Here is a 23,372-nt window from a genome sequence, read left to right as displayed (position 1 = left end):
CAAGGGATTCATCCTTTTTCTTTTAAAATTTTTAAGAGAAAAAAAATTTTGAGGCAAGAGGGAAATATAACATTTATTCACAACAAACTAGTTTTACTTCAATCACTGGGCTAGGTAGTTTGCTTGCGTAATCTTTAATACTTAGAAAATTTACTATCATTCTGCATTTTACAGATGAAGGAACAGTGCCTCCAAATGGTTAAGCAACTTTTTCAGCTCAATATTAACAAGTTATAATGACAAACCAAAGGAGGCCCACATAGTAATTGAGTATGGCCTAAGTCAGTTTAGAAGATAGGTCTAATTTAGCAGTTCCCAGTTGTGTTTATTCACCCAAATTCTCAGTAATCTGTAATAGAATCTTTTTGTGCTTATCTCCCAGAGATGGCTTATTCCTGGCTTTTACCTGTACTTACCTCTTGCTTTTAGCAGTAATACTCAATTCTCTAGATCCCCAGTTCAGCCTTTGATTTAGATTCTGCCTGCCTACCACAACCTTAGATTCCTTAACTTTTCCCAAATATTTACCAAGTGCCTACAATATGCCAGACCAGGGATGGATGCAAATAGCAATTCCTGCTTGGACCTTTCAGTGCAGTGATTAGACAATTACAACAAAAACAACTTGGTAGTAACTGAACACTTACTATGTGCCTTGCTCTATTTGAAGTATTTTATGTGTACTAACTCATTTCATTCTCACAACTTGATGAGGTAGGTACTGTTTTCTCCTTATTTTATGGATAAACAGAGCCGAAGAGAGTTTAAGTAATTGCTCTGAGTTGTGATAGAGAGAAGCACAGGCACTGTGAGAGCACAGAAGAGGGCCTCCTAAGACTTTCTAGAGGAATTAGAAAAAGCCTGAGTAGAATCTTGAAACTTGAGAGGAATTAGTCAGGTGTAGAATGGGGAAAGGATGTTGCAGGCAGAGGGAACATGGTGTACAAAGCCACAAAGTGAGTCTTGCATATTTATGAAACTGAAAGTAGTTTAGTGTGGTGGCAGTGTCAGGTGTATGTGGGGGGAGTGGTGTGAGATAAGGCTAGAGAACTTGGTAGGGGCCACCTCTTGAAAAGCCTTGTATGCTTTGCTACATTGTATTCATTATACAAACCAATGGTTCCCAATCTTTTGAGGATTTGAAGCTCTGAAAGGGATCCTTGAGGGGTATCTCATGAATCCATATTATTTCCTCAATCATTTTTCAATTGGTGAATACTAAAAGTACAACTATTATCATGTGGAGCTTTTTTGAATTCCTCATTGAAAAAAGTTAGGAATTACTGTTGTAGGAGTTTGGGAGCCCTGCAAAGAATTTTTTTCAAATTAAAATTTTTATTGAGATAATTGTAGTTTTTTTTTTTTTTTGAGGAAGATGAGCCCTGAGCTAATGTCTGCTGCCAATCCTCCTCTTTTTGCTGAGGAAGACTGGCCCTGAGCTAACATCTGTGCCCATCTTCCTCTACTTTATATGTGGGACGCCTGCCACAGCATGGCTTGCCAAGCAGTGCGTAGATCCGTACCCGGGATCCAAACCGGCGAACCCCAGGCTGCTGAAGTGGAATATGTGAACTTAACCACTGTGCTACCGGGTCAGGCCCGAGATAATTGTAGTTTTACATGCAGTTTTAAGAACTAATATAGAGAGATCACTAGGAAACTTTGCAGTTTCCCCCACAGTAACATTTTGAAAAGCTGTAGTATAATATTAAAACCAGGGTATTGACATTGACACAATCTGCCTGTCTTGTTCAGATTTCTCTACTTTTACTTGTACTCGTGTGCATGTGTGTGCAAGTTCTGTTCCAGCACCATAAGTATCCTTCATGTTGTCCTTTTATAACCACACCCTTCCTTCCTGCCCCCTTCCCTGTTCCTAATCCCTCTGTCTTCCATTTCTAAAATGTTTTCCTTTCAAAAATGTTATACAAATGGAGTCATAGAGTTTGTAACTTTTTGGAAGTGGCTTTTTTTGCTCAGCATAATTCCCTGGAAATTCATCCAAGTAGTTGTAAGTATAATTACTTCGTTACTTTTTATTGCTGAGTAGTATTCCATTGTATGTAAGTACCAGAGTTTAACCATTCACCTGTTGAAGGACACAGATGTCCTTCAACATGGCCTGATTCCATGTTTTTGGTTATTATGCATAAAGCTTCTATGAACCTTTGTGTACAGGTTTTTTTGTGAATCTGTGAAGGATTTTATTCAGGAGAGTGGTCTAGTCAGATGTGAATTTCAGGAAAATTATACTGACTGTTTTGTTAGAGGATAAGTTTGAGAGAAACTAGAGCAAAGACTGGGAGATCAGTGAGGAAACTGTTGTAGTAACCCAGGCGAGATATATTGAGACCTGAACTAAGTTCTGTGTGAACTGGAATATGCTTTGCCATAGAGTGTTCCTCAGAAAACACATCAGGCTTGTGTGGATGAGGGAGCAGGGTTGGGGAACATGGGCAGTTAGGAGGCTCAGGCACACTTCCTTCTGAATAGTCAGTCCCCATTCAAGGGAGATGCTCTGCTACCATAGCTGAGAACTACATTGAGTGAGGAAGGGCTGCTAACCTACGTCCTAGAATGATCATCCTGACTACAAGGTTTTTCAGTGGATGTTCTTGGTTATCTTCCCTCCAGAAAAGAGGAGGGACCAGTTGTCTTCCTTGTATTGTTTGAGTGGAGGCTTACGTGGGGCAGAAAGATGGTGAGAAGCTCTCTCCTAGTTCGGATCTCTTTTGGAGCCCAGGAATTTATTCTCTGGTAAACCAGCCAACAATGGGCCTGGGAGGCTTGAGGATGACCTCTTGTTGCTATGGAAGCTGGAATCCACATTGTTTTTACCCCATGCAGTGGTGTGCCTGGCTCCTCAGTGTTTATGTGTTCAAGGCATTTATCACTGTGCTCTTGGGGCTGTTGTGATCAGGACTAATTGTTGGGGGCCAGCCCTACTTCTGAACCCGTAATCCTAGAGGGTCCACTAGTGGGTTGGACACCTCCTCTGGGCACTGTGCAAAGTTCCTATCTGGGCAAGTCCTTGGGTGCTCACCCCAACACTTGTAGAAAACTTTTCCTGCAGAAAGCTGTTCTGAGTTGTTTGTCATTATTTTTTTGGCCATCTTAGACCCTGACAAGTGCTGGCCAGGACACAGGAATGTTTGGGTCAGGCACCAGGTCAGAGAATTTGGGGTAGCTTTTGAACAAGTATGTGTTGATTTAATTTCCCTAGGGCTGTCGCACTTTTTGGCACAGACGCCTTTAAAATGTAAAGAACTGTGGTGTGTGGGACTCCAAAGCTGAGAAAGCAAATCTTTAAAATCTATTAGCAGCTTTCACTTGTCCTTAGAGCAGATATTGTGTTGCCCAGCACTGGGCCAGACACAGGGAACCGGAAAAATCAGACTCTTCTGCTGTCGTTGGGAAGATGAGACTCACAGGTAAAGCGAAGAATAGAGAATTGATGAGTGACTACCATTTTTAATAAGGCTTTACTGTTTTCAAAGGACTTTACTGAGTTTTCAGATAAGAAAATTAATCCTTGGGAGCAGTCAGGGTTTGGGAAAGTTGGAATTTAAAGACCCACATCTACCACTTCTCCAATTCAGTATATGTTTTAATAATTGGAGGGTAGAGGTGGAGGAGACACTGGAGGCCAGAGAAGTGTGTCTTACTTCTCTGCATTCTCAGTGACTTTGGCTATTTCAACTAGTTGGTTCAGTGTTTAGCAAATAGCTGTTTGAAAGTCATAAATGAGTGTTGAAATGACAGCATGTGAACACTAAACTAGGGGTCAGACACTTTTAATTCAGTCAGAAAGGTTATAGAAATAAAAGGGCAGGCAAAGAGGCTGTTAAGCACATAGACAAGAGTCCAAAGCCCTGCAGGAGACCCCGGAGCGGGCCCAGGGAGTCAGAACAGCTAGAAGTTCCCTGCACCAGAAGACTGAGTCACTGAGGTCATGGCCCGCTGGGTGGGGACTAACTTTAGGGATTAGCCGTCTTCTGGAAGGAGGCTCCTTGTGAGATCAAAGTTTGAAGAAAAGAATACTGAGAGGAGGAAGAAGTAGAAATGGGACATAAGAGGGGTGGCTGAGTGCCCCTCTGAGGAGAGAGGGCTGAAGATTTCTTCAGTTCTTCTAGCAGATGTTTAGGTTTCATATGCTTAACAGAAGCATATTCCTTTGCTCTTTTCTCTCCTCCCATGGGAGACTCAGTATTTCTTCTCTACTATCTTTTTAACTTTGTTTCTAAGTCCTAATGAGGAAGGGGACTTTGGCTAGTGCTGGACACTGAAGAAGACAAAACCAGGAAGTTCTGTTTTACCCTGTTTGGAGAATAGCATAAGCTTAGTTAGGACTTCTGTGTTTGCCCTTAATAACAGAAAGAACTTGAAGGAAACTGCCCCCCACCACCGCCATCTGTTGGTCTTGGAGAGTAAGAGTTAGTAGTTCTAGGGAGCCACTCTTGGACAGGATCATCTGGATCTCCCAGCCATAGCCTTGCCACAGGACATGGCATAGGAAGTTAGCGAGGCTTTTATTCTGGTTCTGCCACCACTTTGCCCGCCGACATGGGGCAAAACAACCCCATTTTATGGCCTCAGTTTCCTTTTCCACATGTAAAGTGAGCAATGACCCTTGATGTTCTCCAAATCCCCTCCAACTATGCCATTTAGAGTCTGAGTGCAGTGAGGGATCCCAACATTCAGTACCCCCATTCTATGCCAGGAGCTTTTGCAAGATTCGTAAAAAGAACCCTTTGACTTAGGGTCCTTCAATAAATCAAATTGTGTGAGATGCTGTGCTCCTTGCTCTTGGGCTTGCTTTTCTTGGGTTGCCTTTCCTTCTGCCCCCACTGTCTTCTACCTGTTGTTCAGACTGTGGTATCTCCTACAGCTCTGTTCTCTTGCCCCTGACCATATTTTACTTTGTGTCTTTGTAATTCATGTATTCTGCTCATTCTAGTACTTTTTGTGGGCGAGGACTGTATTGTTCATCTCTGTTTGAATTTGGGTCTTCATGAAACAAGTTCTTCTGGGCATTCCTTTGTTCATTCAGCAAATGTTTATTGAAGCCCAACATTGTGCCTAGGGACTTTGCTAGGTGCTAAGTGTTGGCTAGAAGCCAAGATTCAGCCAGAAAGAAGACACACGTGGTTCCTGCCACTATGGAGCTTACAGTTTAGTGGAGAAGACAGACATTAAACAAATGATCACACAAATAATTACAGTTGTGAAAAGTATTATAAATGAAAAATATAGGGTGCTTTGGAAAGTGTATAATGCAGGCCTAAACCAGTTTGGGAGGGAAGATGAGTCGAGGGACATTCTTTGAAGAAGTATTTAAGCTGAGACCAGCAGCGTGAGTCAGAGTTTGCAGGTCAAGAAAGAATGAAGAGCCTTTCATATAAAAGGAATTCTAGGTGGTTCTCAACCCAGGCTGCACATTAACATCACCAAGTATAGGAGAGTATATGAGGCAATTGGACTGGTGCTTCATACTGGTACTTACTGGTGGGAGTATAAAGTGATACAACTACTTTGGAAAACAGTTTGGCAGTTTTCCTGTTGTATAACTGAGCAGTTCTACTCCTAGTGGAACTCAAGGATAAAACACTCACTCAAGAAAAATGAAAACATATGTCCATGCAGAGACTTGTACACAAATGTTTGTAGCACTTTATTTGTAATAACTAAAAACTGGTGAATGGATAAACAAATTGTAGTATATCCATTCAATAGAATAGTATTCAGTGATAAAATGGAGTAAACTACTGACTCATGTGACAATATGGTTGAATCTCAAATCATGCTGACCGAGAGAAGCCAGACACAAAAGAGTACTGATGATTACTTTTATTTGAAGTTCTAGAACAGGAAAAACTAATTTTTAATGATAGAAATCAGATCAGTGGTTGTGTGGGGAGGGTGATGAGGGTTGGCGGTGAAGGGCCAAATGGGAACATTTTGGAGTGATGGAAATGTTCCATATCTTGATTGGGGTGGTAGTTATATAAGTGCATATGTTTGTCAAAAATGTTGAACTGTACACTTAAAATGGGGGTATTTTATTGTGTGCAACTGTACCTTAAATATCCATGCTCCATTTTTTTCTTTTAAAGATTTTATTTTTTTCTTTTTCTCCCCAAAGCCCCCCGGTACATAGGCGTATATTCTTCGTTGTGGGTTCTTCTAGTTGTGGCATGTGGGACGCTGCCTCAGCGTGATTTGATGAGCAGTGTCATGTCCGCGCCCAGGATTCGAACCAATGAAACACTGGGCCACCTGCAGCGGAGCGGGCGAATTTAACCACTCGGCCACGGGGCCAGCCCCCATGCTCCATTTTTATAAATGTCAACAAAAGGCAAAACTTACCTCTGGTGATAAAAATCCGAGTAGTGGTTACCACTACGGGAGAGTGGGGACTGGTCACAGGAGTATTGATTGGAAAGGGGCAGGAGGGAGGGAGCCTTCCTGGAGTGTTGGGAATGTTCTCTATCTTGATTTTGGTAGTAGTTACATGGATATATACATATGTAAAAGTTAATTGATCCATATGTTTACTTATGCATTTGTGTATGTTATATCTCAATTAAAGAAAAAAACAAAAAAACAAAACCCCCAAATACCAAACCCATATCTAGGTCTCACCTATAGAGATATGATTTAACTGGTCTCGGATGGGACCTGGGCTTCAGCAATTTAAGACCTCCCTAGGTGATTCCACTATGCAACCAGATCTGAGAACCACTGTGCTGTGTGGAAAGGAGAGAAGAAAGTTGGCACATCAAAAAAGGATCACATGAAGCAGAAGGAGTTGCTGGACATGAGATCAGAAACATGGCAGATGGCAGATCATTCTGGACCTTGCAGGCCACATTAAGAAATTTGAACTTTATCCTAAGACTAATGAGAAGCTTTTGAAGGGTTTTAAGGAGGGAGATGCCTTGGACAGATATTCAGCTGGTAGGTACTGGCACTGCCCTTAGCTAGCATTCTTGCTGACTGGTCAGTAATATTTGGAATATCTCCCCTTAGAGTGACATACCGTGTGGAAAAGAAGATTTGGAATAGTTGAGGAGTCTTGAACTAGGGTTGGTAATTGATTAGATGTGAAGAGTGAGGGAGAGTGAAATGTCAAGGTTTCTGACATGAGCAACTGGAGAAGTAGGAGCAACTGGGGGAAAGATGATGAGTTTAGATTTAGACGTTATGAGTTGAGGTGCCTGTCAAACATCCATGTGGAGATGTTTAGTAGGTAGTTGGCTTCTGTGGGGTTTTGTAGGTCAGAAGTGAAACTTGAACCAGAAACATTATTTTGTTTTTTGGGATTTGGTAATAGCTAGTAATTTCTTTAAATGGTAATTGAAGCTATGAGAAGATGTAAAATCACCTTAGGAGAGAGTGTAGTATGAGAACAGAAAGAACCTAGGACTGAACTCAAATTCTTTAAAACCCGAAGTTTAAAAGTCAGGTCGAGAGGAGAAATCTGCTTTGCACATTAGGGAAGACAAAGATTTATTCATTCATTCAGCAAGTCTATAGTGAATACCTACTATGTGCTAGGCACTGCATGAGTCCTGGGGATTACTGCAGTGAACAAAATGGTCCCTGCTTTTGTGAACCTTACTTGTTTTAGAGGGAAACAGACAATAAACACATCAATGAATAAATATATCATGTACGAGGTGGTAGTAAGTGCTATGAAAAAAGCAAAAAGACATGAGCTCTGCCCTCAGATATCCTTGAATAACCACAGTTGTGGGCTGACTGAGGGCGGGCCATAGAGGTACGAAGTCAGAAATGCTGTGGAACTCAGAGGTGTATCTCATTATGTTGATACTGGGGCTTTATATGTAGTTGATGCTTGGATTATTTTTTCTTTTTCATTGAGAACTTTCTTTAATTGTATGTCATATAAATTAGAAAAATTGTTACTGGAGTATTCAGATTACAAGTTAGAGTGAGAATATAATTATCTCACATTATAATCAACATAAATAGTACTTTTAAAAGCATGCTTATAAGAATTGAAAAAACCTCTAGTGACCATACACATATTATAGGCTATGATTTTTTTAAAGACTTTATTTAATTAATTTATTTATTTTGAGGAAGATTAGCGCTGAGCTAACATCTGCCACCAATCCTCCTCTTTTTGCTGAGGAAGGCTGGGCCTGAGCTAACATCCATGTCCATCTTCCTCTACTTTATATGTGGGATGCCTGCCACAGCATGGCTGGACAAGAAGTGCATAGGTCTGCACCCTCAATCTGAACCGGTGAACCTCGGGCTGCCGAAGTGGAACGTGTAAACTTAACCGCTGCGCCACTGGGCCGGCCCCAAGACTTTATTTTTTTTACAGCAGTTTTAGGTTTACAACAAAACTGAGAGGGAGGTACAGAGATTCCCATACATCCTCTGCCTCCACTTGTACATAGCCAACCTCGTTATCAACATTACTCACCAGAATGACACTTTTTTTTTTTTTTTTTTACCAAGGATGAACCTATACTGACACATCATAATGACCCAAAGTCCATAGTTTAACTTACGGTTCACTCTTGATGTTGTATGGGTTATTTTTTGAGGTCTTCTCCCTGGGGGAGAAGTGAGCATGGTCAGAAGTCTTTTGTGTCAGTGCTGCTTGGGTTGCTGAAACCAGTGCCAGCTTTGTCTAGAAGGAAAGCTCTTCTGAATTCCTGTCCCCTGGTGAGAAGAGCTGGGCCTCTTCTTGCATGTGAGGACATGATGTTTTACCAGGGCCAGGAACATCCGTCAGGTAGGCTGGGTTTTGCTCAGCCCAGAGATCTGACTCCTCTTTACTCTGTGGCTAGGCCTGCTATATGCTGTATCCCAGGGGGGACCTTTCTTGCTGGTTCCAGGTCCTAAACCAGTTCCCCTTCTCAGCCTTTACATTTTTGTCTAGAGGATCCCTTGCCTACTTCAGCCCCATCCTCATTCTAGGTTCCATGCCACTTTATCTCTGGAACCTCATGGTCCTTAGTTGAATCTGAAAGTCTTCCCAGGGCTAGTGCTCTCAGTCTTACAGTCTTTTGCGCCCTTATCTAAGGGTAAGGATGGATTCTGATCCCATCTAGAGTCACTACAGAGTTTGCTAATGTTACCCTGGGGGTGAGAGGTGAAGCAGGAGAAATTATTCTCATTGATGGGGCCCCTGCTGGTAAAATTTAGCAATTTCCAGATTCCCCTCAGGTTCCAGCCAAGCGCTGAGGAGCAGTCTTATCAGTGCCCTCTCTACTCCTTATCTTTACCTTCTTCCTTGATTGCTGTTTCTCTCATTTCTTTCCCTTTGGGCTTGTGTCTCACATCAGACAATCCATTTTCAGGCTCAATTGTGGTGGCTCTGCTTTGCATGCTTACAGATATGTGTTCTCTGGGGGATGAATTACTGTTCAGTGATAAGAAATGAAAGTGGCTGGGAGAGAAGTGGCATTAGGTAGATGGTGGATATTGGTGGTGGGTTTGGGGTTGTACTCAAGAATTCTCTTGCCTTGTGGGGAGATATAGTTTGTTATGAATCCCTTCATGTATGCATTCGTTCCTTCAGCCAGCGTATACTGATTTCGTACTTCAGGGTACATGTTAGTTGTGGTATCATGTTGGGCCCTAGGGGATAGAGTGAGTCAAGCTTAGTCCTTTCCCTTTTCTGGATGTGGCATGTGAACAACTCAGAGCATGAGAATTAATGCAACAGAATTGTGTACAGAGTGCTTTGGAGCGGAGAATAGTAAATGATTAGTTCTTCCTGGAGACGGGAGAGGAGATCTGAACGTGAGGGAAAGGACTTTGTGGTTTTTTCTGCCAGTGGTTGACAAAGCGTGGTCTGTAGACCATTGAGGATCACCAGGATCTTTTCAGAGGTCAAGAAGCTCAAAGCCATTTTAATAATAATGCTGAGATGTTATTTGTTTTTTTCATTGTGTGTACGTTTGCACTGGTGGTGCAAAAGTGAGTAAAACTCCTGGTACCTTAACAAGAATCAAAGCAGTGGCACAAAGCTGTGCTAGTCATCATTGTATTCATCACTTCCACACATTCTCAGTTTTTTGAAGAAAGCTTTTAATAAAGAAGTTAAAATTTATTAATTTTATTAAATTGTAACCCATGAATGAATATATATCTCTTTAGTATTCTGTGTGATGAAACAGGAAGTATGCATAAAGCACTCCTGCTGCATGTAGAAGTTTGATGTTTATCTCAAGGAAGAGCATTCGTGCGATTGAGTTGCAAGCTGAACTACCTTCTTTTTTGAGGGAACACTATTTTTACTTGAAAAAATAACTAACAGACAAACTGCAGTTACTCAGACTTATGTATTTGGCAGATTTTCTTGAAAATGAATGATGTGAGTCTGCTGCTTTGAGGAAAACAACTGGTAGTATTTGTTGCTAATGATAAAATTCCAGCTTTTAACTGAAAATTAGAATTTTGGAAAACTTATGTGTGCTGCTGTGAGCTTGACAGCTTCCCCAGATTTAAAACTTTTCTGATGAAATTGATGCGGGGTTGGTGAGCCGAGGAGTCGAAAGAAAGATTTCTTAGACTCTTAAGATCTGGCAGTAGTTCTTTTATTTAGAGAATAGAATAGCATGGGGACAGGACCCATGGGCAGTCAGGCTGCTGCGTGGGGACAGGACCCACGGGCAGTCAGAGATGCTGCTGGCATGGGGAGCTGCTGCTGCCACCGCTGGCATGGGGACAGGACCCATGGGCAGGCAGAGCTGCTGCCGGCATGTTGCTGCTGCCGCTTCTGCTGCCTCTGCTGCTGCTGCCCCCGCTGGCATGGGGACAGGACCCACGGGCAGGCAGAGCTGGTGCGTGGGGACAGGACCCACGGGCAGTCAGAGCTCCTGCTGCTGCCCCGAGTTGAGGGTTAGGGCTAAATTTAAGGCATAGGTATGTGAGTCATCTCTTTACGAAGACAAAGGAAAGAACATGAAAAAAAGTTAAAATGGTATCAGTGCAGGTGGGGTCTGGTCGTTGGGTGATCCCATGACTTTTAGACAAGAATCAAATCGGATTAAGTAAAGGTCAGAAGCCACCACGCTAAATCAGTTACATGAGATTGCCAGACAGCAACCAACTTAAGTTCTTGCCTTCCCCATTAAGAGTTTCTAGGGATAAGGTCACCTCTCTTCTTCTTCCTGGTACAGAGAGGGAGGCATCTTTACAGATAGAGGTTTCCCTTAGAAATGTAAATCTTTCCCAACAAAGGGACAAGCAAGCAAATTCCACTCCTTGGAGCCTGCTTCTCATCTGTAGTTTTAAAAGTAACCAGCCTAAAGTCCTCATCATAAACCGTTTTAAAATTAAGCAACCTAAAAATCCTCATCAAAATCAGTGGTGATATTAATAATTGTGATTATTTTAATATCGATAAATGAAATATGGTAAATTTGGAAGCTCTGCCTAGCTCATGGAATCTGTAGTTTCTAAATGACCAGTGCATTATGTTACAAAATCACACGTGGATAAAAGATCCATTCAAAGTGAAAGATAGACCAATGGATTTTAATGTAATAGAGCACAAAAAGTTCATCCATGTAGTTTCAGATTTCACGTTGCAACTAACCTTTAATAAACCTACTAGTTGAGTTTTGGTGTAGTATCAGAGAGGAATGTCCACAGTTATCTGAAAGGCCATTAACATACTCTTGCCTTTTCCATCTGCATATCTATGTTTTGATCTTCAATCAAAATAACACGTTGAATGCAGAAACAGTTATAAGACCACAGCTGTCTTCTGTTAAGCCAGACATTAAAGAGATTTCAAAAATGTAGAACAATCCCACCCTTCTCATGAATTTTTTTTCAGAAAACAATTATTTTTCATAAAACATGTTATTTATATTAACACAGGAGATTTGTTTTAAAATGAATTAATTGCTAAATATTAGGATTTGTCTTTTAATTTCTAATGTGTAACTATCAGTTTTGAGCTTTTCAATTTTTAAGTGTGTAAAGGGGTCCTGAGACAAAAACATTTAAAAACCTGGTCCTGTGCTACTCTCTCTACCTAGAATTCTTCTCTTTTCTGCCTAGAGAAATCCTACATGTAATTGTGGAGTTGGTATTTTGTTATTCATTCAGAAAACATTACTGAGCATCCACCAAGAATCTGGCTTTTGCTTGCTACTGGGGGCATGGTCCCAAGGCCTTATGGAAGTTGTAGTCTGATGGGGAAGACAAATTAAACAACTGCCGCATGGGGTCCTGAGTGTTACTGGTGATGGACACATACATGTGGGAGTCCAGGCTATTGTCACAGTCACCTGCCAGCTCACCTAGAACATATGACTAATCAATTTGATTGGACCATACCTCTTGTATTTTATTCTTCATAATCTGAAAGGGAAAATGGCTGAAGTAGAAGATGGGAACTGTTCACTTGCTGCTCTGACAGGAAAGAAGGAAACTACAAATGTATTGAATGTCAGCTTTATGCAGGCACTATGCAAGGTATTTTAACAAATGCAGTCTTATTTAATTCTCACTAAAGCCCTATGCGCCAGAGACAGTTGTCTTCATTATGCAGGTGAGATACTGGAGGCTCAGAGAGGTTAAACAACTTGTCCAATATCATATGGTTGCAACTGATGAAGCTGGAATTTTGACATATGGGTTCTGACTCAAAGTCCAGGGCTCTCTCATTGCAGTAATAATGTATTGCTAAATGGGTGGATCTTCTAAGGTATTCCAAGATGGTTCTGGGAAACCTTGCCAGATTGGACTCTATAAGAGAAAGTAGAAAAGGTCTCAGGAAGGAGAGAGAGACAACGTAAGAAATGGTTGGTTGAAGGAGTTATTTGTGAATTTTGGCTGATATGGTTTTTCTGGACAGGATTCTATGGCCATATGGAACATTAAGATTTTGTACTCCTTTATCCTCATCCCTTTAATCCTTTTCCATGCCTGATGATGCCAGAAGCAAAGGCCACCTGTCTGATCAGCTTACAAACCAGAGCCTGGTGTTTAAACCCCAAACTTCTTGGATCTGCTTGTAGGCCTTTGGGAAAGGGGCTGGCTGACCTTGGGCCAGTGGTGCCCAGCCTGGAGGCTACCAGTCCCTAGAGCTTGGTAAACTATTTCCATTATTTTTAAAAGCCCATTAGAAGTTGTACTTCAGTTAGGATCAACTGTGTGTGGATACGGGCTTATGAAAAGATTGAATTCTTTGCTTTGGGTCAGAAATCTGTCAGTCCAATGTGGTTCATGTGTGCTACCTGTGGTCTTCTATAACATGAGTCAGCAAACTACGCCCCAGGGGCCAAATCCAACCCATTGCCTATTTTTGTAAATAAAGGTTTTTTTCTTTCTTTCTTTCTTTTTTTTTTTGCTGAGGAAGATTAGCCCTGAGCTAACATCTGTGCCAATCTTCTTCCATTTTATATGTGGGTCGCCACCAGAGCATGGCTGATGAGTGGTGTAGGTCTGTGTCCAGGATCTGAACCTGCAAACCTGGGCCACTAAAGTGTGCTGAACTCAACTACCAGGCCACAGGGCCTGCCCCCTGTAAATAAAGTTTTGTTGGAACACAGCTAAGCTCATTCACTTACGTTTTGTCTATGGCTGCTTTTATACTCAATGACAGAGTTAAGTAGTTGCGACAGAGATTATATGGCCCATAAATCCTAAATTGTTTACTATCTGACCTTTTATGGAAAGTTTGCTGACCTGTAGAGTAATTTTGATTCTTTCTATCATGGCAGTTAGCACATAGTGTTTTAATTGCCTATCTCCCCCACTTTCGTAATTGAATTCCTTGAGAGAAAAGAAGATATGATTCATCTTTTTATGCCCTGTGCTGAATACAATGCCAGACATATGAAGGGAAGGAAAGCCTTATGTTGGTTGTGTTGCAGTGCTGTGTGCTTTTTCTATGAACTAGTCATTACTTACTGTGATTTTATTTTGATAGGTAGTTCATGGATGGGAGTCCATGAATGAAACAATGGTGCCAAGAGCTCTTGTTGTTCAGGAGTTTGAGAAACAATGCCTTAATCTTTGGCTACATTCGACTCTTTCCCTCAGTACCCACCACCCCTCCACCCCACCCTCCACTCCCTAGTCCAACTTGGTAGGACAAATATAGAGGAACATAAGGTTACATGGAGTTATGTCTTTTGTATGTGTACTATTTGTCTTACTTTTTTTCTTTTATAAAGCCACTTCTTCAGTGTGCTTCTTACCAGTATTACCATCTGTGGCTTCCAGAAGATGAAGCCAACCTAAAGCTATCTGATCACCTTGGCATAAGGACAATCAGGTGAAGTGCGGGCTTGGGAATCAGCAGACCTGGACTCTTGCTGTGGCTTTTCAGCTGCTTTTGACTGTTAACATCAAAGTTAACATCTGTGAACTTCAATATTGAACATATTTTTATTGAGACACATCTGAGACACTTAAAAAGTTTAATATATTTATAGCCTTCCCTCATTTTGTAAAGGATTTGAGCAATTAGCAAGTGATAGAGAGGTAACCTGTCTTGTCTTATCACTGTCTGAGTAGCAGACAAGTAAATGATTAAATGGATTAGAGTGTTTCGGGTCTTTGATCAATGCTTTCTAGAAGCCTTCATGACCACAGTCTCTTTACCCTGTCTTTGCTTTCTTTCCTGTGACAGTTTCTTCTGTTATCTGGGAAATAGGGTCTTTCTTGTATCTTCTTTGGGGGTGATCTGAAGAGTATTTTTTTTTTAATTAATGTTATGATAGATTACAACCTTGTGAGATTTCAGTTGTACATTATTGTTAGTCATGTTGTGGGTACACCACTTCCCCCTTTGTGCCCTCTCCCCACCCCCACTTTTCCCAGGTAACCACCGATCAGATCTCCTTGTCAATATGTTAACTTCCACCTATGAGTGGAGTCATATAGAATTCGTCTTTGTCTGACTGGCTTATTTAGCTTAACATAATACCCTCGAGGTCCATCTACATTGCTGTGAATGGGCCAATTTTGTCTTTTTTTATGGCTGAGTAGTATTCCATTGTGTATATATACCATATCTTCTTTATCCAATCATCAGTTTCTTGGCATGTAGGTTGGTTCCACGTCTTGGCTATTGTAAATAATGCTGCGATGAACATAGGGGTGCAAGGGACTCTTGAGATTTCTGATTTCAGGTTCTTAGGATAGATACCCAGTAATGGGATGGCTGGGTCATAGGGTATTTCTACTTTTAACTTTTTGAGAAATCTCCACACTGTTTTCCATAGTGGCTGTACCAGTTTGCATTCCCACCAACAGTGTATGAGGGTTCCTTTTTCTCCACAACCTCTCCAACATTTGTCGCTCTTGGTTTTGGATGTTTTTGCCAATCTAACGGGTGTAAGGTGATATCTTAGTGTAGTTTTGATTTGCATTTCCCTGATGATTAGCGATGATGAACATCTTTTCATGTGTCTATTGGCCATATTTATATCTTCTTTTGAGAAATGTCTGTTCATGTCCTCTGCCCATTTTTTGATCGGGTTGTTTGTTTTTTTGTTGTTAAGCAGTGTGAGTTCTTTGTATATTATGGAGATTAACCCTTTGTCGGATAAATGGCTTGTAAATATTTTTTCCCAATTAGTGAGCTGTTTTTTTGTTTCAATCCTGTTTTCCCTTGCCTTGAAGAAGCTCTTTAGTCTGATTTGTTTATTCTTTCTATTGTTTCCCTCAACTGAGGAGTTATAGTGTCCGAAAAGATTCTTTTGAAACTGATGTCAAAGAGTGTACTGCCTATATTCTCTTCTAGAAGACTTATTGTTTCAGGCCTAATCTTTAGGTCGATCCGAAGAGTATTTTACCTAGAAAGTAGTTATCAAGATCTGGGTCAAAAGGAAAGAGGAATTTTAGAATCTAGGAATTGGAAGAAATACTAGAAACTTTAGTTAAAATGCCTTTTTCAAAATACTAGTGAACTTGAGGCCTGGAGAAGGGAAGTGACCTCCCTAGAGTCACATGGTAGAGATAAGACTAGACTCCAGACTCTTTCTGCTGTGCGCATCAATGGAGCTAGGTGCTTTCCAGGTTTGTAAGAGAGGATTAAGTATCATGAAAGAGCTCGGGTGTGGCCTAGGATCCTGTGCTGGTCTTACTGCCGCATGAGTGACTGTGTGATGGTAGACAGAGGAAGCTGCACGCCAGACCTCCTAAGCTGTTGTATCAGATGAGCTCAGGACCATAGACCTCTAGTAGATATTTGCTGAATGTAACTGTCTTTGGGAGGGCATCAGATGTGAAGAGTTTCCCCAGTTAGCTTGTGGCTGGCATTATTTGTACCAACAGTGACAAAGTGAACAGAAAAGGAAAACTACATATTATTCTGGCATTGGAATGAATGGACTATTTTTCTGTTTCTAGAAAAGATTGTATTAATTTAGATTTGTTTATTGACTGATTAAAAGTTATATTTCATTTGAATATGTATTTCTATGATTACTAGTAAGGCTAAACTTTCTTGTTCACTGGTTATTTGTATTTTCTCTCTTTTGTATTTTTTTCCTTTGAGTTACCAATTCGTGTTCTTTGTCTAGATCTCAGCGTATTCCCAGTCCTATGCTTGACTTCTCCGCCAGGGAACTATATTAGGATGATAAAGCATTGTCCCTAAATGAGGGATCTCAGCACATTGTTGGGGAGACAGTTAAAGACTAGATGAAACACTTTTCTCACTGTACAAATATCCGGTTAAGTGGCTACATGAGGAGTCAGGTGCTAGAAACTAAGGATGCTGAGACAGGTGGGTAATAGAGGCTGGGTGGCAGCTCCTAGTAATATTGTCTCTTGCTTTTCCTGTACAGAGTTTTGCCGGATTGACAAGCCCCTGTGCCACAGTGAGGATGAGAAGCTCAGCTTTGATGCAGTCCGCAGCATCCACAAGCTGATGGATGATGATGCCAATGGTGATGTGGATGTGGAAGAAAGTGATGAGGTGAGCTCTCTCACCTTGCCATGGCTCTCTGCTCTTCCTGTGTGAACCGTTCCTGAAAGCTGTCTAGACAGACTGTTGCCCATGCAGCGACGTTCTTGATGTTGGCTTGTTCTCTAGGAACTCGTCTCTATCAGGAGAGGTGATTCTCAACAGAACAGCCCTCCAGGAGCCAGCCTGTCAGAGTGCAGGCCTTATGTCTATGTCAGTGCCTGGGCTGGCTCCTGTCTGTTTACCAGCTAGAAGCACACCACTGAGAGAGCTGTGCTGTTTGAGAGGGAGAGGGAGCCCTGAGGTTGGTCTCTACAGTTTCCCTGAATCCTCATTGTAATCTTGCAGTAGATGGAGGGCATCAGTCTATGCTTACTCTGTGTTCAGCCCTGTGTCACATGTGGGAGAGAAGGTAAGACAGTCAGATCTTGCCCTCTGGGAGCTTATACTCCATTTGGGAGGAAGAAACAAATGTTCCTAGAAAGATCATTCTGAATTCCTGGCTGCAGTTGCTGGGAGCCAATTGAGTGGTCCAGATAGTAAGAGTGAGAGGAATCTCTAGATGGAAAAAACTCTGTTATTGTTTCACCTTTTGGCATTACTACAGCTCCAGTTCCACAGAGTCCAGCGTACAGAGTCATCCAGTGTGACAAAATTTAAAGGTTTCAGTTGATTTCAAGCTCAACATGAGCCAACAGTTTGGTGAAGCTACCAAGTTATGCCAAATGTATAATAATGATTTAGTGTATATTATGAGGGAGGAGGTAATCCTAATCTCTCCTCCCTGCAGCTTAGCCCACCTTTAAGTTTTGAGTTCAGTTTTGGATCTCACGCTGTCAGAAGCATTTGGAACAGGGAGAGCCTATACAGAGAGGAGTGATGTGAATGATGAAGAGTATGGAAACTATGAAACGGGGAACATTCAATGCAGTTCAATATTTGTAAGTGTCTATTATGTATGTGCCAGACACTATTCTAGACATGGGGATGTGGCAGTAAATAGGACAGATAATTTACAGTTGAGTGAAGAAAGTTTCACCTGGAAAAGAAAAGACTCAGTTAATGTAATTTCTACCTTCGAATACATTAGAACTGAAGAAATCAGACACATAATGATAATGATAACAATGAAAACCGCAGCACTAACTATCATTTATTGAATTCTCACCCTATGCCAGGCATAGTGTTAAGCCCTTTCATAGTTACTCTTTTAACTTTCTTAACAGCTTATGAAGTTGGTATTATTACCAAGGACTAGAGCCTTGGAAAGGTTAAGCATTTTGTTCAAGGGCACACTGGATATGAACACAGATCTGATTGCAAAGCCCATGCTGTTAAGTATAGCTACATTGTTTCTCTTATTCTGAGGGCAGAACCAGGACCAGTATGGGGAGAGTAAAATATAGGCATATTTTTCTAGAATAAAGAATTGCCTAACACGCTATCTCGTCATAGAAGAGGCTTCTTTGGTAGGTGAGTAGTGAACTCCCTATCACTGAAGATAGGCAGGTAGAATACAGCACTCCACCAGTCGGTCAGCGGAGGGGATCCTTGTAGTAGATTGAACTAGATAATGCCTAAGGAATTTATAAGAGGAGAAAAATAGACTTTCTGGAGGAAAAGTAGAATTTGGATAGAGCAGAGGGGGTGAGGGAACCTGAATAACAGGGAACCAGTGTGAGCAAAGACGTGGAAGTAGAAAGAAGCATGGTGGGTAGGTTTGCTTAGACAGAGTGACTGTGGTAGAAAACTGCAGGACAAAAACCTGCAAAGGAAAGTGGGTCCCAGCCAGTCAGGCTGAGATGTGTATACTTGTTGAACCTGGCAATTTTAGGTTCTTTTGCAAGAACAACAAACATGATGAAAGTGTCTGAACTTTTGGTCACATCTAGAAGTGTCACTGACCCTCAAAGGACCAAGTTTTATTTGTCTATGCTGAGAATAAAGCCATGTTCCTAGTGGTGAATGAGGCCTAGGGGTGTCCTGATCTCTCTCCGAGGGCCTGGCCACAGGACTGGGAGACGGACAGACAGCACAACAGTCTAGAAGGTGATATCATCCAAGATCCACAAATTCCTCGATATCTTTGTCATCCGCCCCTCCTCCTTTTTGACTTTCTGCTGAATTGCTTTGTCAATGAGGGGAGGAAGAAAATGTTCTTTTCAGAGGAATGTTACCACAACAAAAAGCTCATCAGCACAAACTGTTCTAAAATAACACAAAAGCTGTCACCCTGCTCTTCTGTGTGCCAGTGGTGAGCTGTTCTTTTTCAGGATAGCTTCTGCCTTGCCTTGGCTTCCGCTGCTCTCTCTGCCATCTCAGGCCTCTGGTGGTTAGAGGGACCTGCTAGTCTGAGTTTTCATGATCAGTCACAAGTTACTGTCCTTGAAAGAGAAAGTAATGGTAGCAAAGTGTGTATGCTTACATCAGTCTAGACATATCCTAGACAACTTTGGAGTTCGGGGTCTAACTAGAAAGTTGGATGGATAGCTCAGAGCTTAGGATATTGGATAATGGACGCTGAGGCAGAGAGATGAAACCTGGTTGTGCTGGCCATCAAGGACTGAGATTTTTATGACCCATTTAAAAGCATTGCTAATTACCCAAGGATCTTAGTAGAAGTTTGAAAGGATGCTCTGTGAAGGCCTCATGTATTCAGCCTCAGATCAGTAAGATTTTCAGATAACTGAGTTAATAACCTCAGTTCTAGATCTTTTAAAATTTTAGCCGTTTTTGAAGTAAGTCTTTCTTCTTACAGATTATTGTGAGCCAAGTGTAAACTTTCTTTGGATAATTCAAAACATGTCTTCAGGGCCTCTTGCACTATTACCCCAGTGCCTAGATTCCTATATGCATTATTGTGTTTTCTTCTTATAGTTTTCCCATCTCTTCTTTGATTCATTCTCATTTCTAATTTCTGTATCTACTCTGCTATGAGCTATGAAATTAGACTTATGGTAAATAGACTCGGTAGTCATCTTACAGAAAATATAATATTATTTGTGTGTGGGGCAGCTACTTTGGCTGCTCAAGTGCCATCTCTGCTTGCTTCTGTCCTAGATAGCAGAGGCTATGGATTGTGGGCCCTTCAGATGAGCAAGATGACACTGTTGGTGATGGTGCTCTTGCAAAGTTGGCAGAGAGTTCTATGAGCCTGGCAGTGCGGGAATTCATGACCTGTGTTCTATTCAGACTCTGATGGGGACACTGCCCATGGACAAAGGATTTGCTGCAGTGGGATGGTGCCATCAGGTTGTCCTGACGGTCTGAGGTAGGCTTCTCTGGAGCCTAGGTGGAAAATTAGGGCATTTATTCAGCCATTAAACAAATTCTTATTGAATACTTAGGATGTACCAGGCACTGTTGTAGGGCTTTAGATTCCATCATTAAAAAACAGATAAGATCTCTGCTTTTATAGAGCTTGTGTTCTAGTGGTCTGTGTCATAGATGACTAAGTGATAAGTAAACTTTGAAATTAGGCATAAATGTGATCAGATTTTTGTAGGTTAGTGACTTCCCCTTTGGTTTTCTCAGGGTAAAATGTTGGTTAATGATTCCTACCCTTGCAGGGTTGTTGTCAAGAGTGAGAAAAGTGCTGTTAAAAGTTCCCAGCACAAATAAAGAACTCTCAAAACTCGACAGTAGAAAACAAGCAACTGAATAAAAAATGGGAAAAGATTTGAACAGACACTTTATCAAAGAAGATATATGAATGGAAAATTAAACAGATGAAACTATGCTCAGTGCCATTAGCCATTAGGGAAGTGCAAATTAAAACCACAATGAGATACCACTACACACCGATTAGAATGGCTAAAATTAAAAAATGGTCAATACCAAGTACCAGACGAGAAAGAAGAGCCACTAGAACTCTTGCTTCTTATAAAGTTTCTTATAAAGTTAAATATAACTTAGTTCATTTCCCAGAAGTTCTGCTTCCAGATGTTTACTGCTATAGATAAATGACAGTTTAGGGGCTGGCCCTGTGGCCAAATGGTTAAGGTTGTGCACTCCGCTTTGGCAGCCCAGGGTTTTGCCGGTTTGGATCCGGGGACCAGGTGCGGACCTAGCACCACTTGTCAAGCCATGCTGAGGTGGCATCCCACGTAGCAGAAGTAGAAGGACCTACAACTAGAATATACAACTGTGTACTGGGGGGCTTTGGAGAGAAGAAGAAGAAAAGAAAAGATTGGCAACAGATGTTAGCTCAGGGCCAGTCTTAAAAAAAAAAAGAAAATTTATATTCATGCTGAAACCTGTACACAGATATTTATAGCAGCTTTATTCATAATCGTCAAAAACTGGACAGAAATCACTTGTCCTTCATTGTGTGAATGGATGAAAAACTATGGAAAACTACTCAGCAATAAAAAGGAATAAACTATTGAGGCACACAACACAGATGAATCTCAAAGGCATTATGCTGAGTGAAAGAAACCAGTCTCCAAAAGTTACATACTGTATGATTCCATTTCTGTGACATTCTGAGAAAGGAGTGTGGGGAGGGTTTGACTACAAAGGGGCAGCATGAGGAAATTTTGGGGAGTAATAGAACTCTCCCATGTCTGGATTGTGGGGGCAGTTATAAGAATCTAAATATATATGAAAACTCATAGAACTATATACCCTCCCCCAAAAAGTTAATTTCATCATATGTTATTTAAAAAAACAAAATTCCCAACATAGTACCTGACACACAGTTCAAGCTCAGTGAGTACTAGTTATTTTCCCCTTTCTCTTTCTTCTGTATTTCTAGGAAGGCTACCTGTATCTGACAGTTGTATTTTAATGTTTGTTCGGCTGATGTGTTTCTCTCACCAAATTGTGAGCCTCTTCAGGGCAGGGACTGACCTTGTCTGGTTTGTTTTTTGTTTCCCCAATGCCCAGCAGGACCGGGTACAGAATATATACTTAATCACTGTGTGAAATGACTGACCGATATCACTGTAGCAGCATGGTGTCAGGCTGAGATGGAAGTCTTGAGCAAGGGTGTGATCACACATTTCGGGGGGTAGGGATGGGTAGGGAGCACTGTGAGTCTAGGGAGCTGCAAAATCTACTCATGCTTCTGTTGGTGTCTGTGGTGTCTGGTGGAGAAGTATGGCACAGGGTTAAGAGTGTGTGCTCTGGAGTCTCACAGACCTGGGTTTCAATCTGGCTCTGCCTTTACCAGCTGTGGAAACTTGGAGATGTTAATTAATCTCTTTCAGCCTCAATCTCTTTGTTAGAAGTGGAGTAATAATAGTAGGCACCTCATGAAATTGTTGTGAAGATTAAATGAAATAATGCGTGTAAAGCGCTCAGTACAATGCCTGGTATATAGAAGAGGCTCAATTTTTTGGGTTATTGCAGCTCAGATCTGCATCAGGCTGATGAAAATGTTCTAAACTTGTGGTGGTTGCACACCTGTGAATATGCTAAAAACCCTTGAGTTGTACACTAAATTGGTACGTGGATTATATATCAATAAAGATGTTAAGAATATTAAAGTGTCACTACATTGGTTGGAGTAGTGGTCACCTCCTACTTGCCTTTCTGTAGCCTAGCCCATAAGAATCCCTAGGGCTGTGTGGAAAACACTTTGAAAACCATGTTGATTTCTCTCTCCATTTCCCCCACTCCTAACTTGGATAGATATGTAGAGGTGCTTCTAAGTCTCAAGGTTTCTGGAGACAGAAGTCCCTGGTTAGCTAACTAAAAGCTTGGTTGCCTCTGTTTCTGGGCAGGTATAGATGGCTTTTGAGGACACCAGACTGAAAAGCCCTGGGGCATTCTCTTTGGGAGAATTCCTTCTTTCCTTCCTCCCTCCCTTCCTTCCTTCCTTGCTTCCTTTTTCTTTTTTGTAGCTGTCACTTCTGGGGAAGCTAAGATGGCAAGAAAGTAATTCCCTTTCACCCACATACCTGGGACCTGAATCAAGTTCTTGGCACTTACCATATGGAGCTCCATGAGGGGAGATGGCAAAGGCACCTGGCTAAGTAGCCCTGGTTTTGTTTTTCCTGGATTCACCTTGTCTCAGGGCCTCCCTCTGATTACCACAGCTGTTACCATGCTGGCCTCTGGGAAGCAAAGCTCTCCCTTTAGTCCCTGGACCCAATCCTAAACATGGATTTTCCTTGCCTTCTCTTTGCACAGCTTTGAGGACCTGAAGCTTTTGATTTTTTTTTTTAAGTTTACTATATGCAATGTAGGGCAGAAAAGAAATAATTGCAAACAATTCTTCAAATAACCTCAGTATAATTTTCTGATGCATGCATTTCTATTGCTGCAGTAATCCTTCTTTGACTTAAAGGACTGTTACAGTTTGGAGGCACATCTCTGGTTTTTTGCCTTCCAGCTCCTTGCCTGTCTCCTGGTGCAATTTACCATCTTCTCTCTTGCCTTGTGGAACATTCTGACCCCCTGCCCTTCATCCAGGCAAAGCACGGATTGAAGTCTACTCAGGCCCTTT

At 41.5% G+C, this 23,372-nt stretch overlaps 1 protein-coding gene across 4 annotated transcripts in view; it reads left to right on the top strand.

Annotated features, from left to right (window-relative positions):
* The window catches only part of STIM1 (stromal interaction molecule 1), a 172,518-nt gene that overhangs the window by 73,278 nt on the left and 75,868 nt on the right, over positions 1–23,372 (top strand). For all 4 annotated transcript variants that reach the window (XM_046685358.1, XM_046685360.1, XM_046685361.1 and 1 more), the window contains exon 2: positions 16,803–16,933. In XM_046685358.1, the coding sequence (XP_046541314.1) occupies positions 16,803–16,933 (131 nt within the window). The remainder of the gene's footprint in view (positions 1–16,802; positions 16,934–23,372) is intronic.

This window comes from Equus quagga, chromosome 14 (assembly GCF_021613505.1).
Source record: "Equus quagga isolate Etosha38 chromosome 14, UCLA_HA_Equagga_1.0, whole genome shotgun sequence".
Taxonomy (NCBI): domain Eukaryota; kingdom Metazoa; phylum Chordata; class Mammalia; order Perissodactyla; family Equidae; genus Equus; species Equus quagga.
Note: the sequence above shows the minus strand (reverse complement) of the source record. Positions and strands in the feature narration are given on the sequence as shown.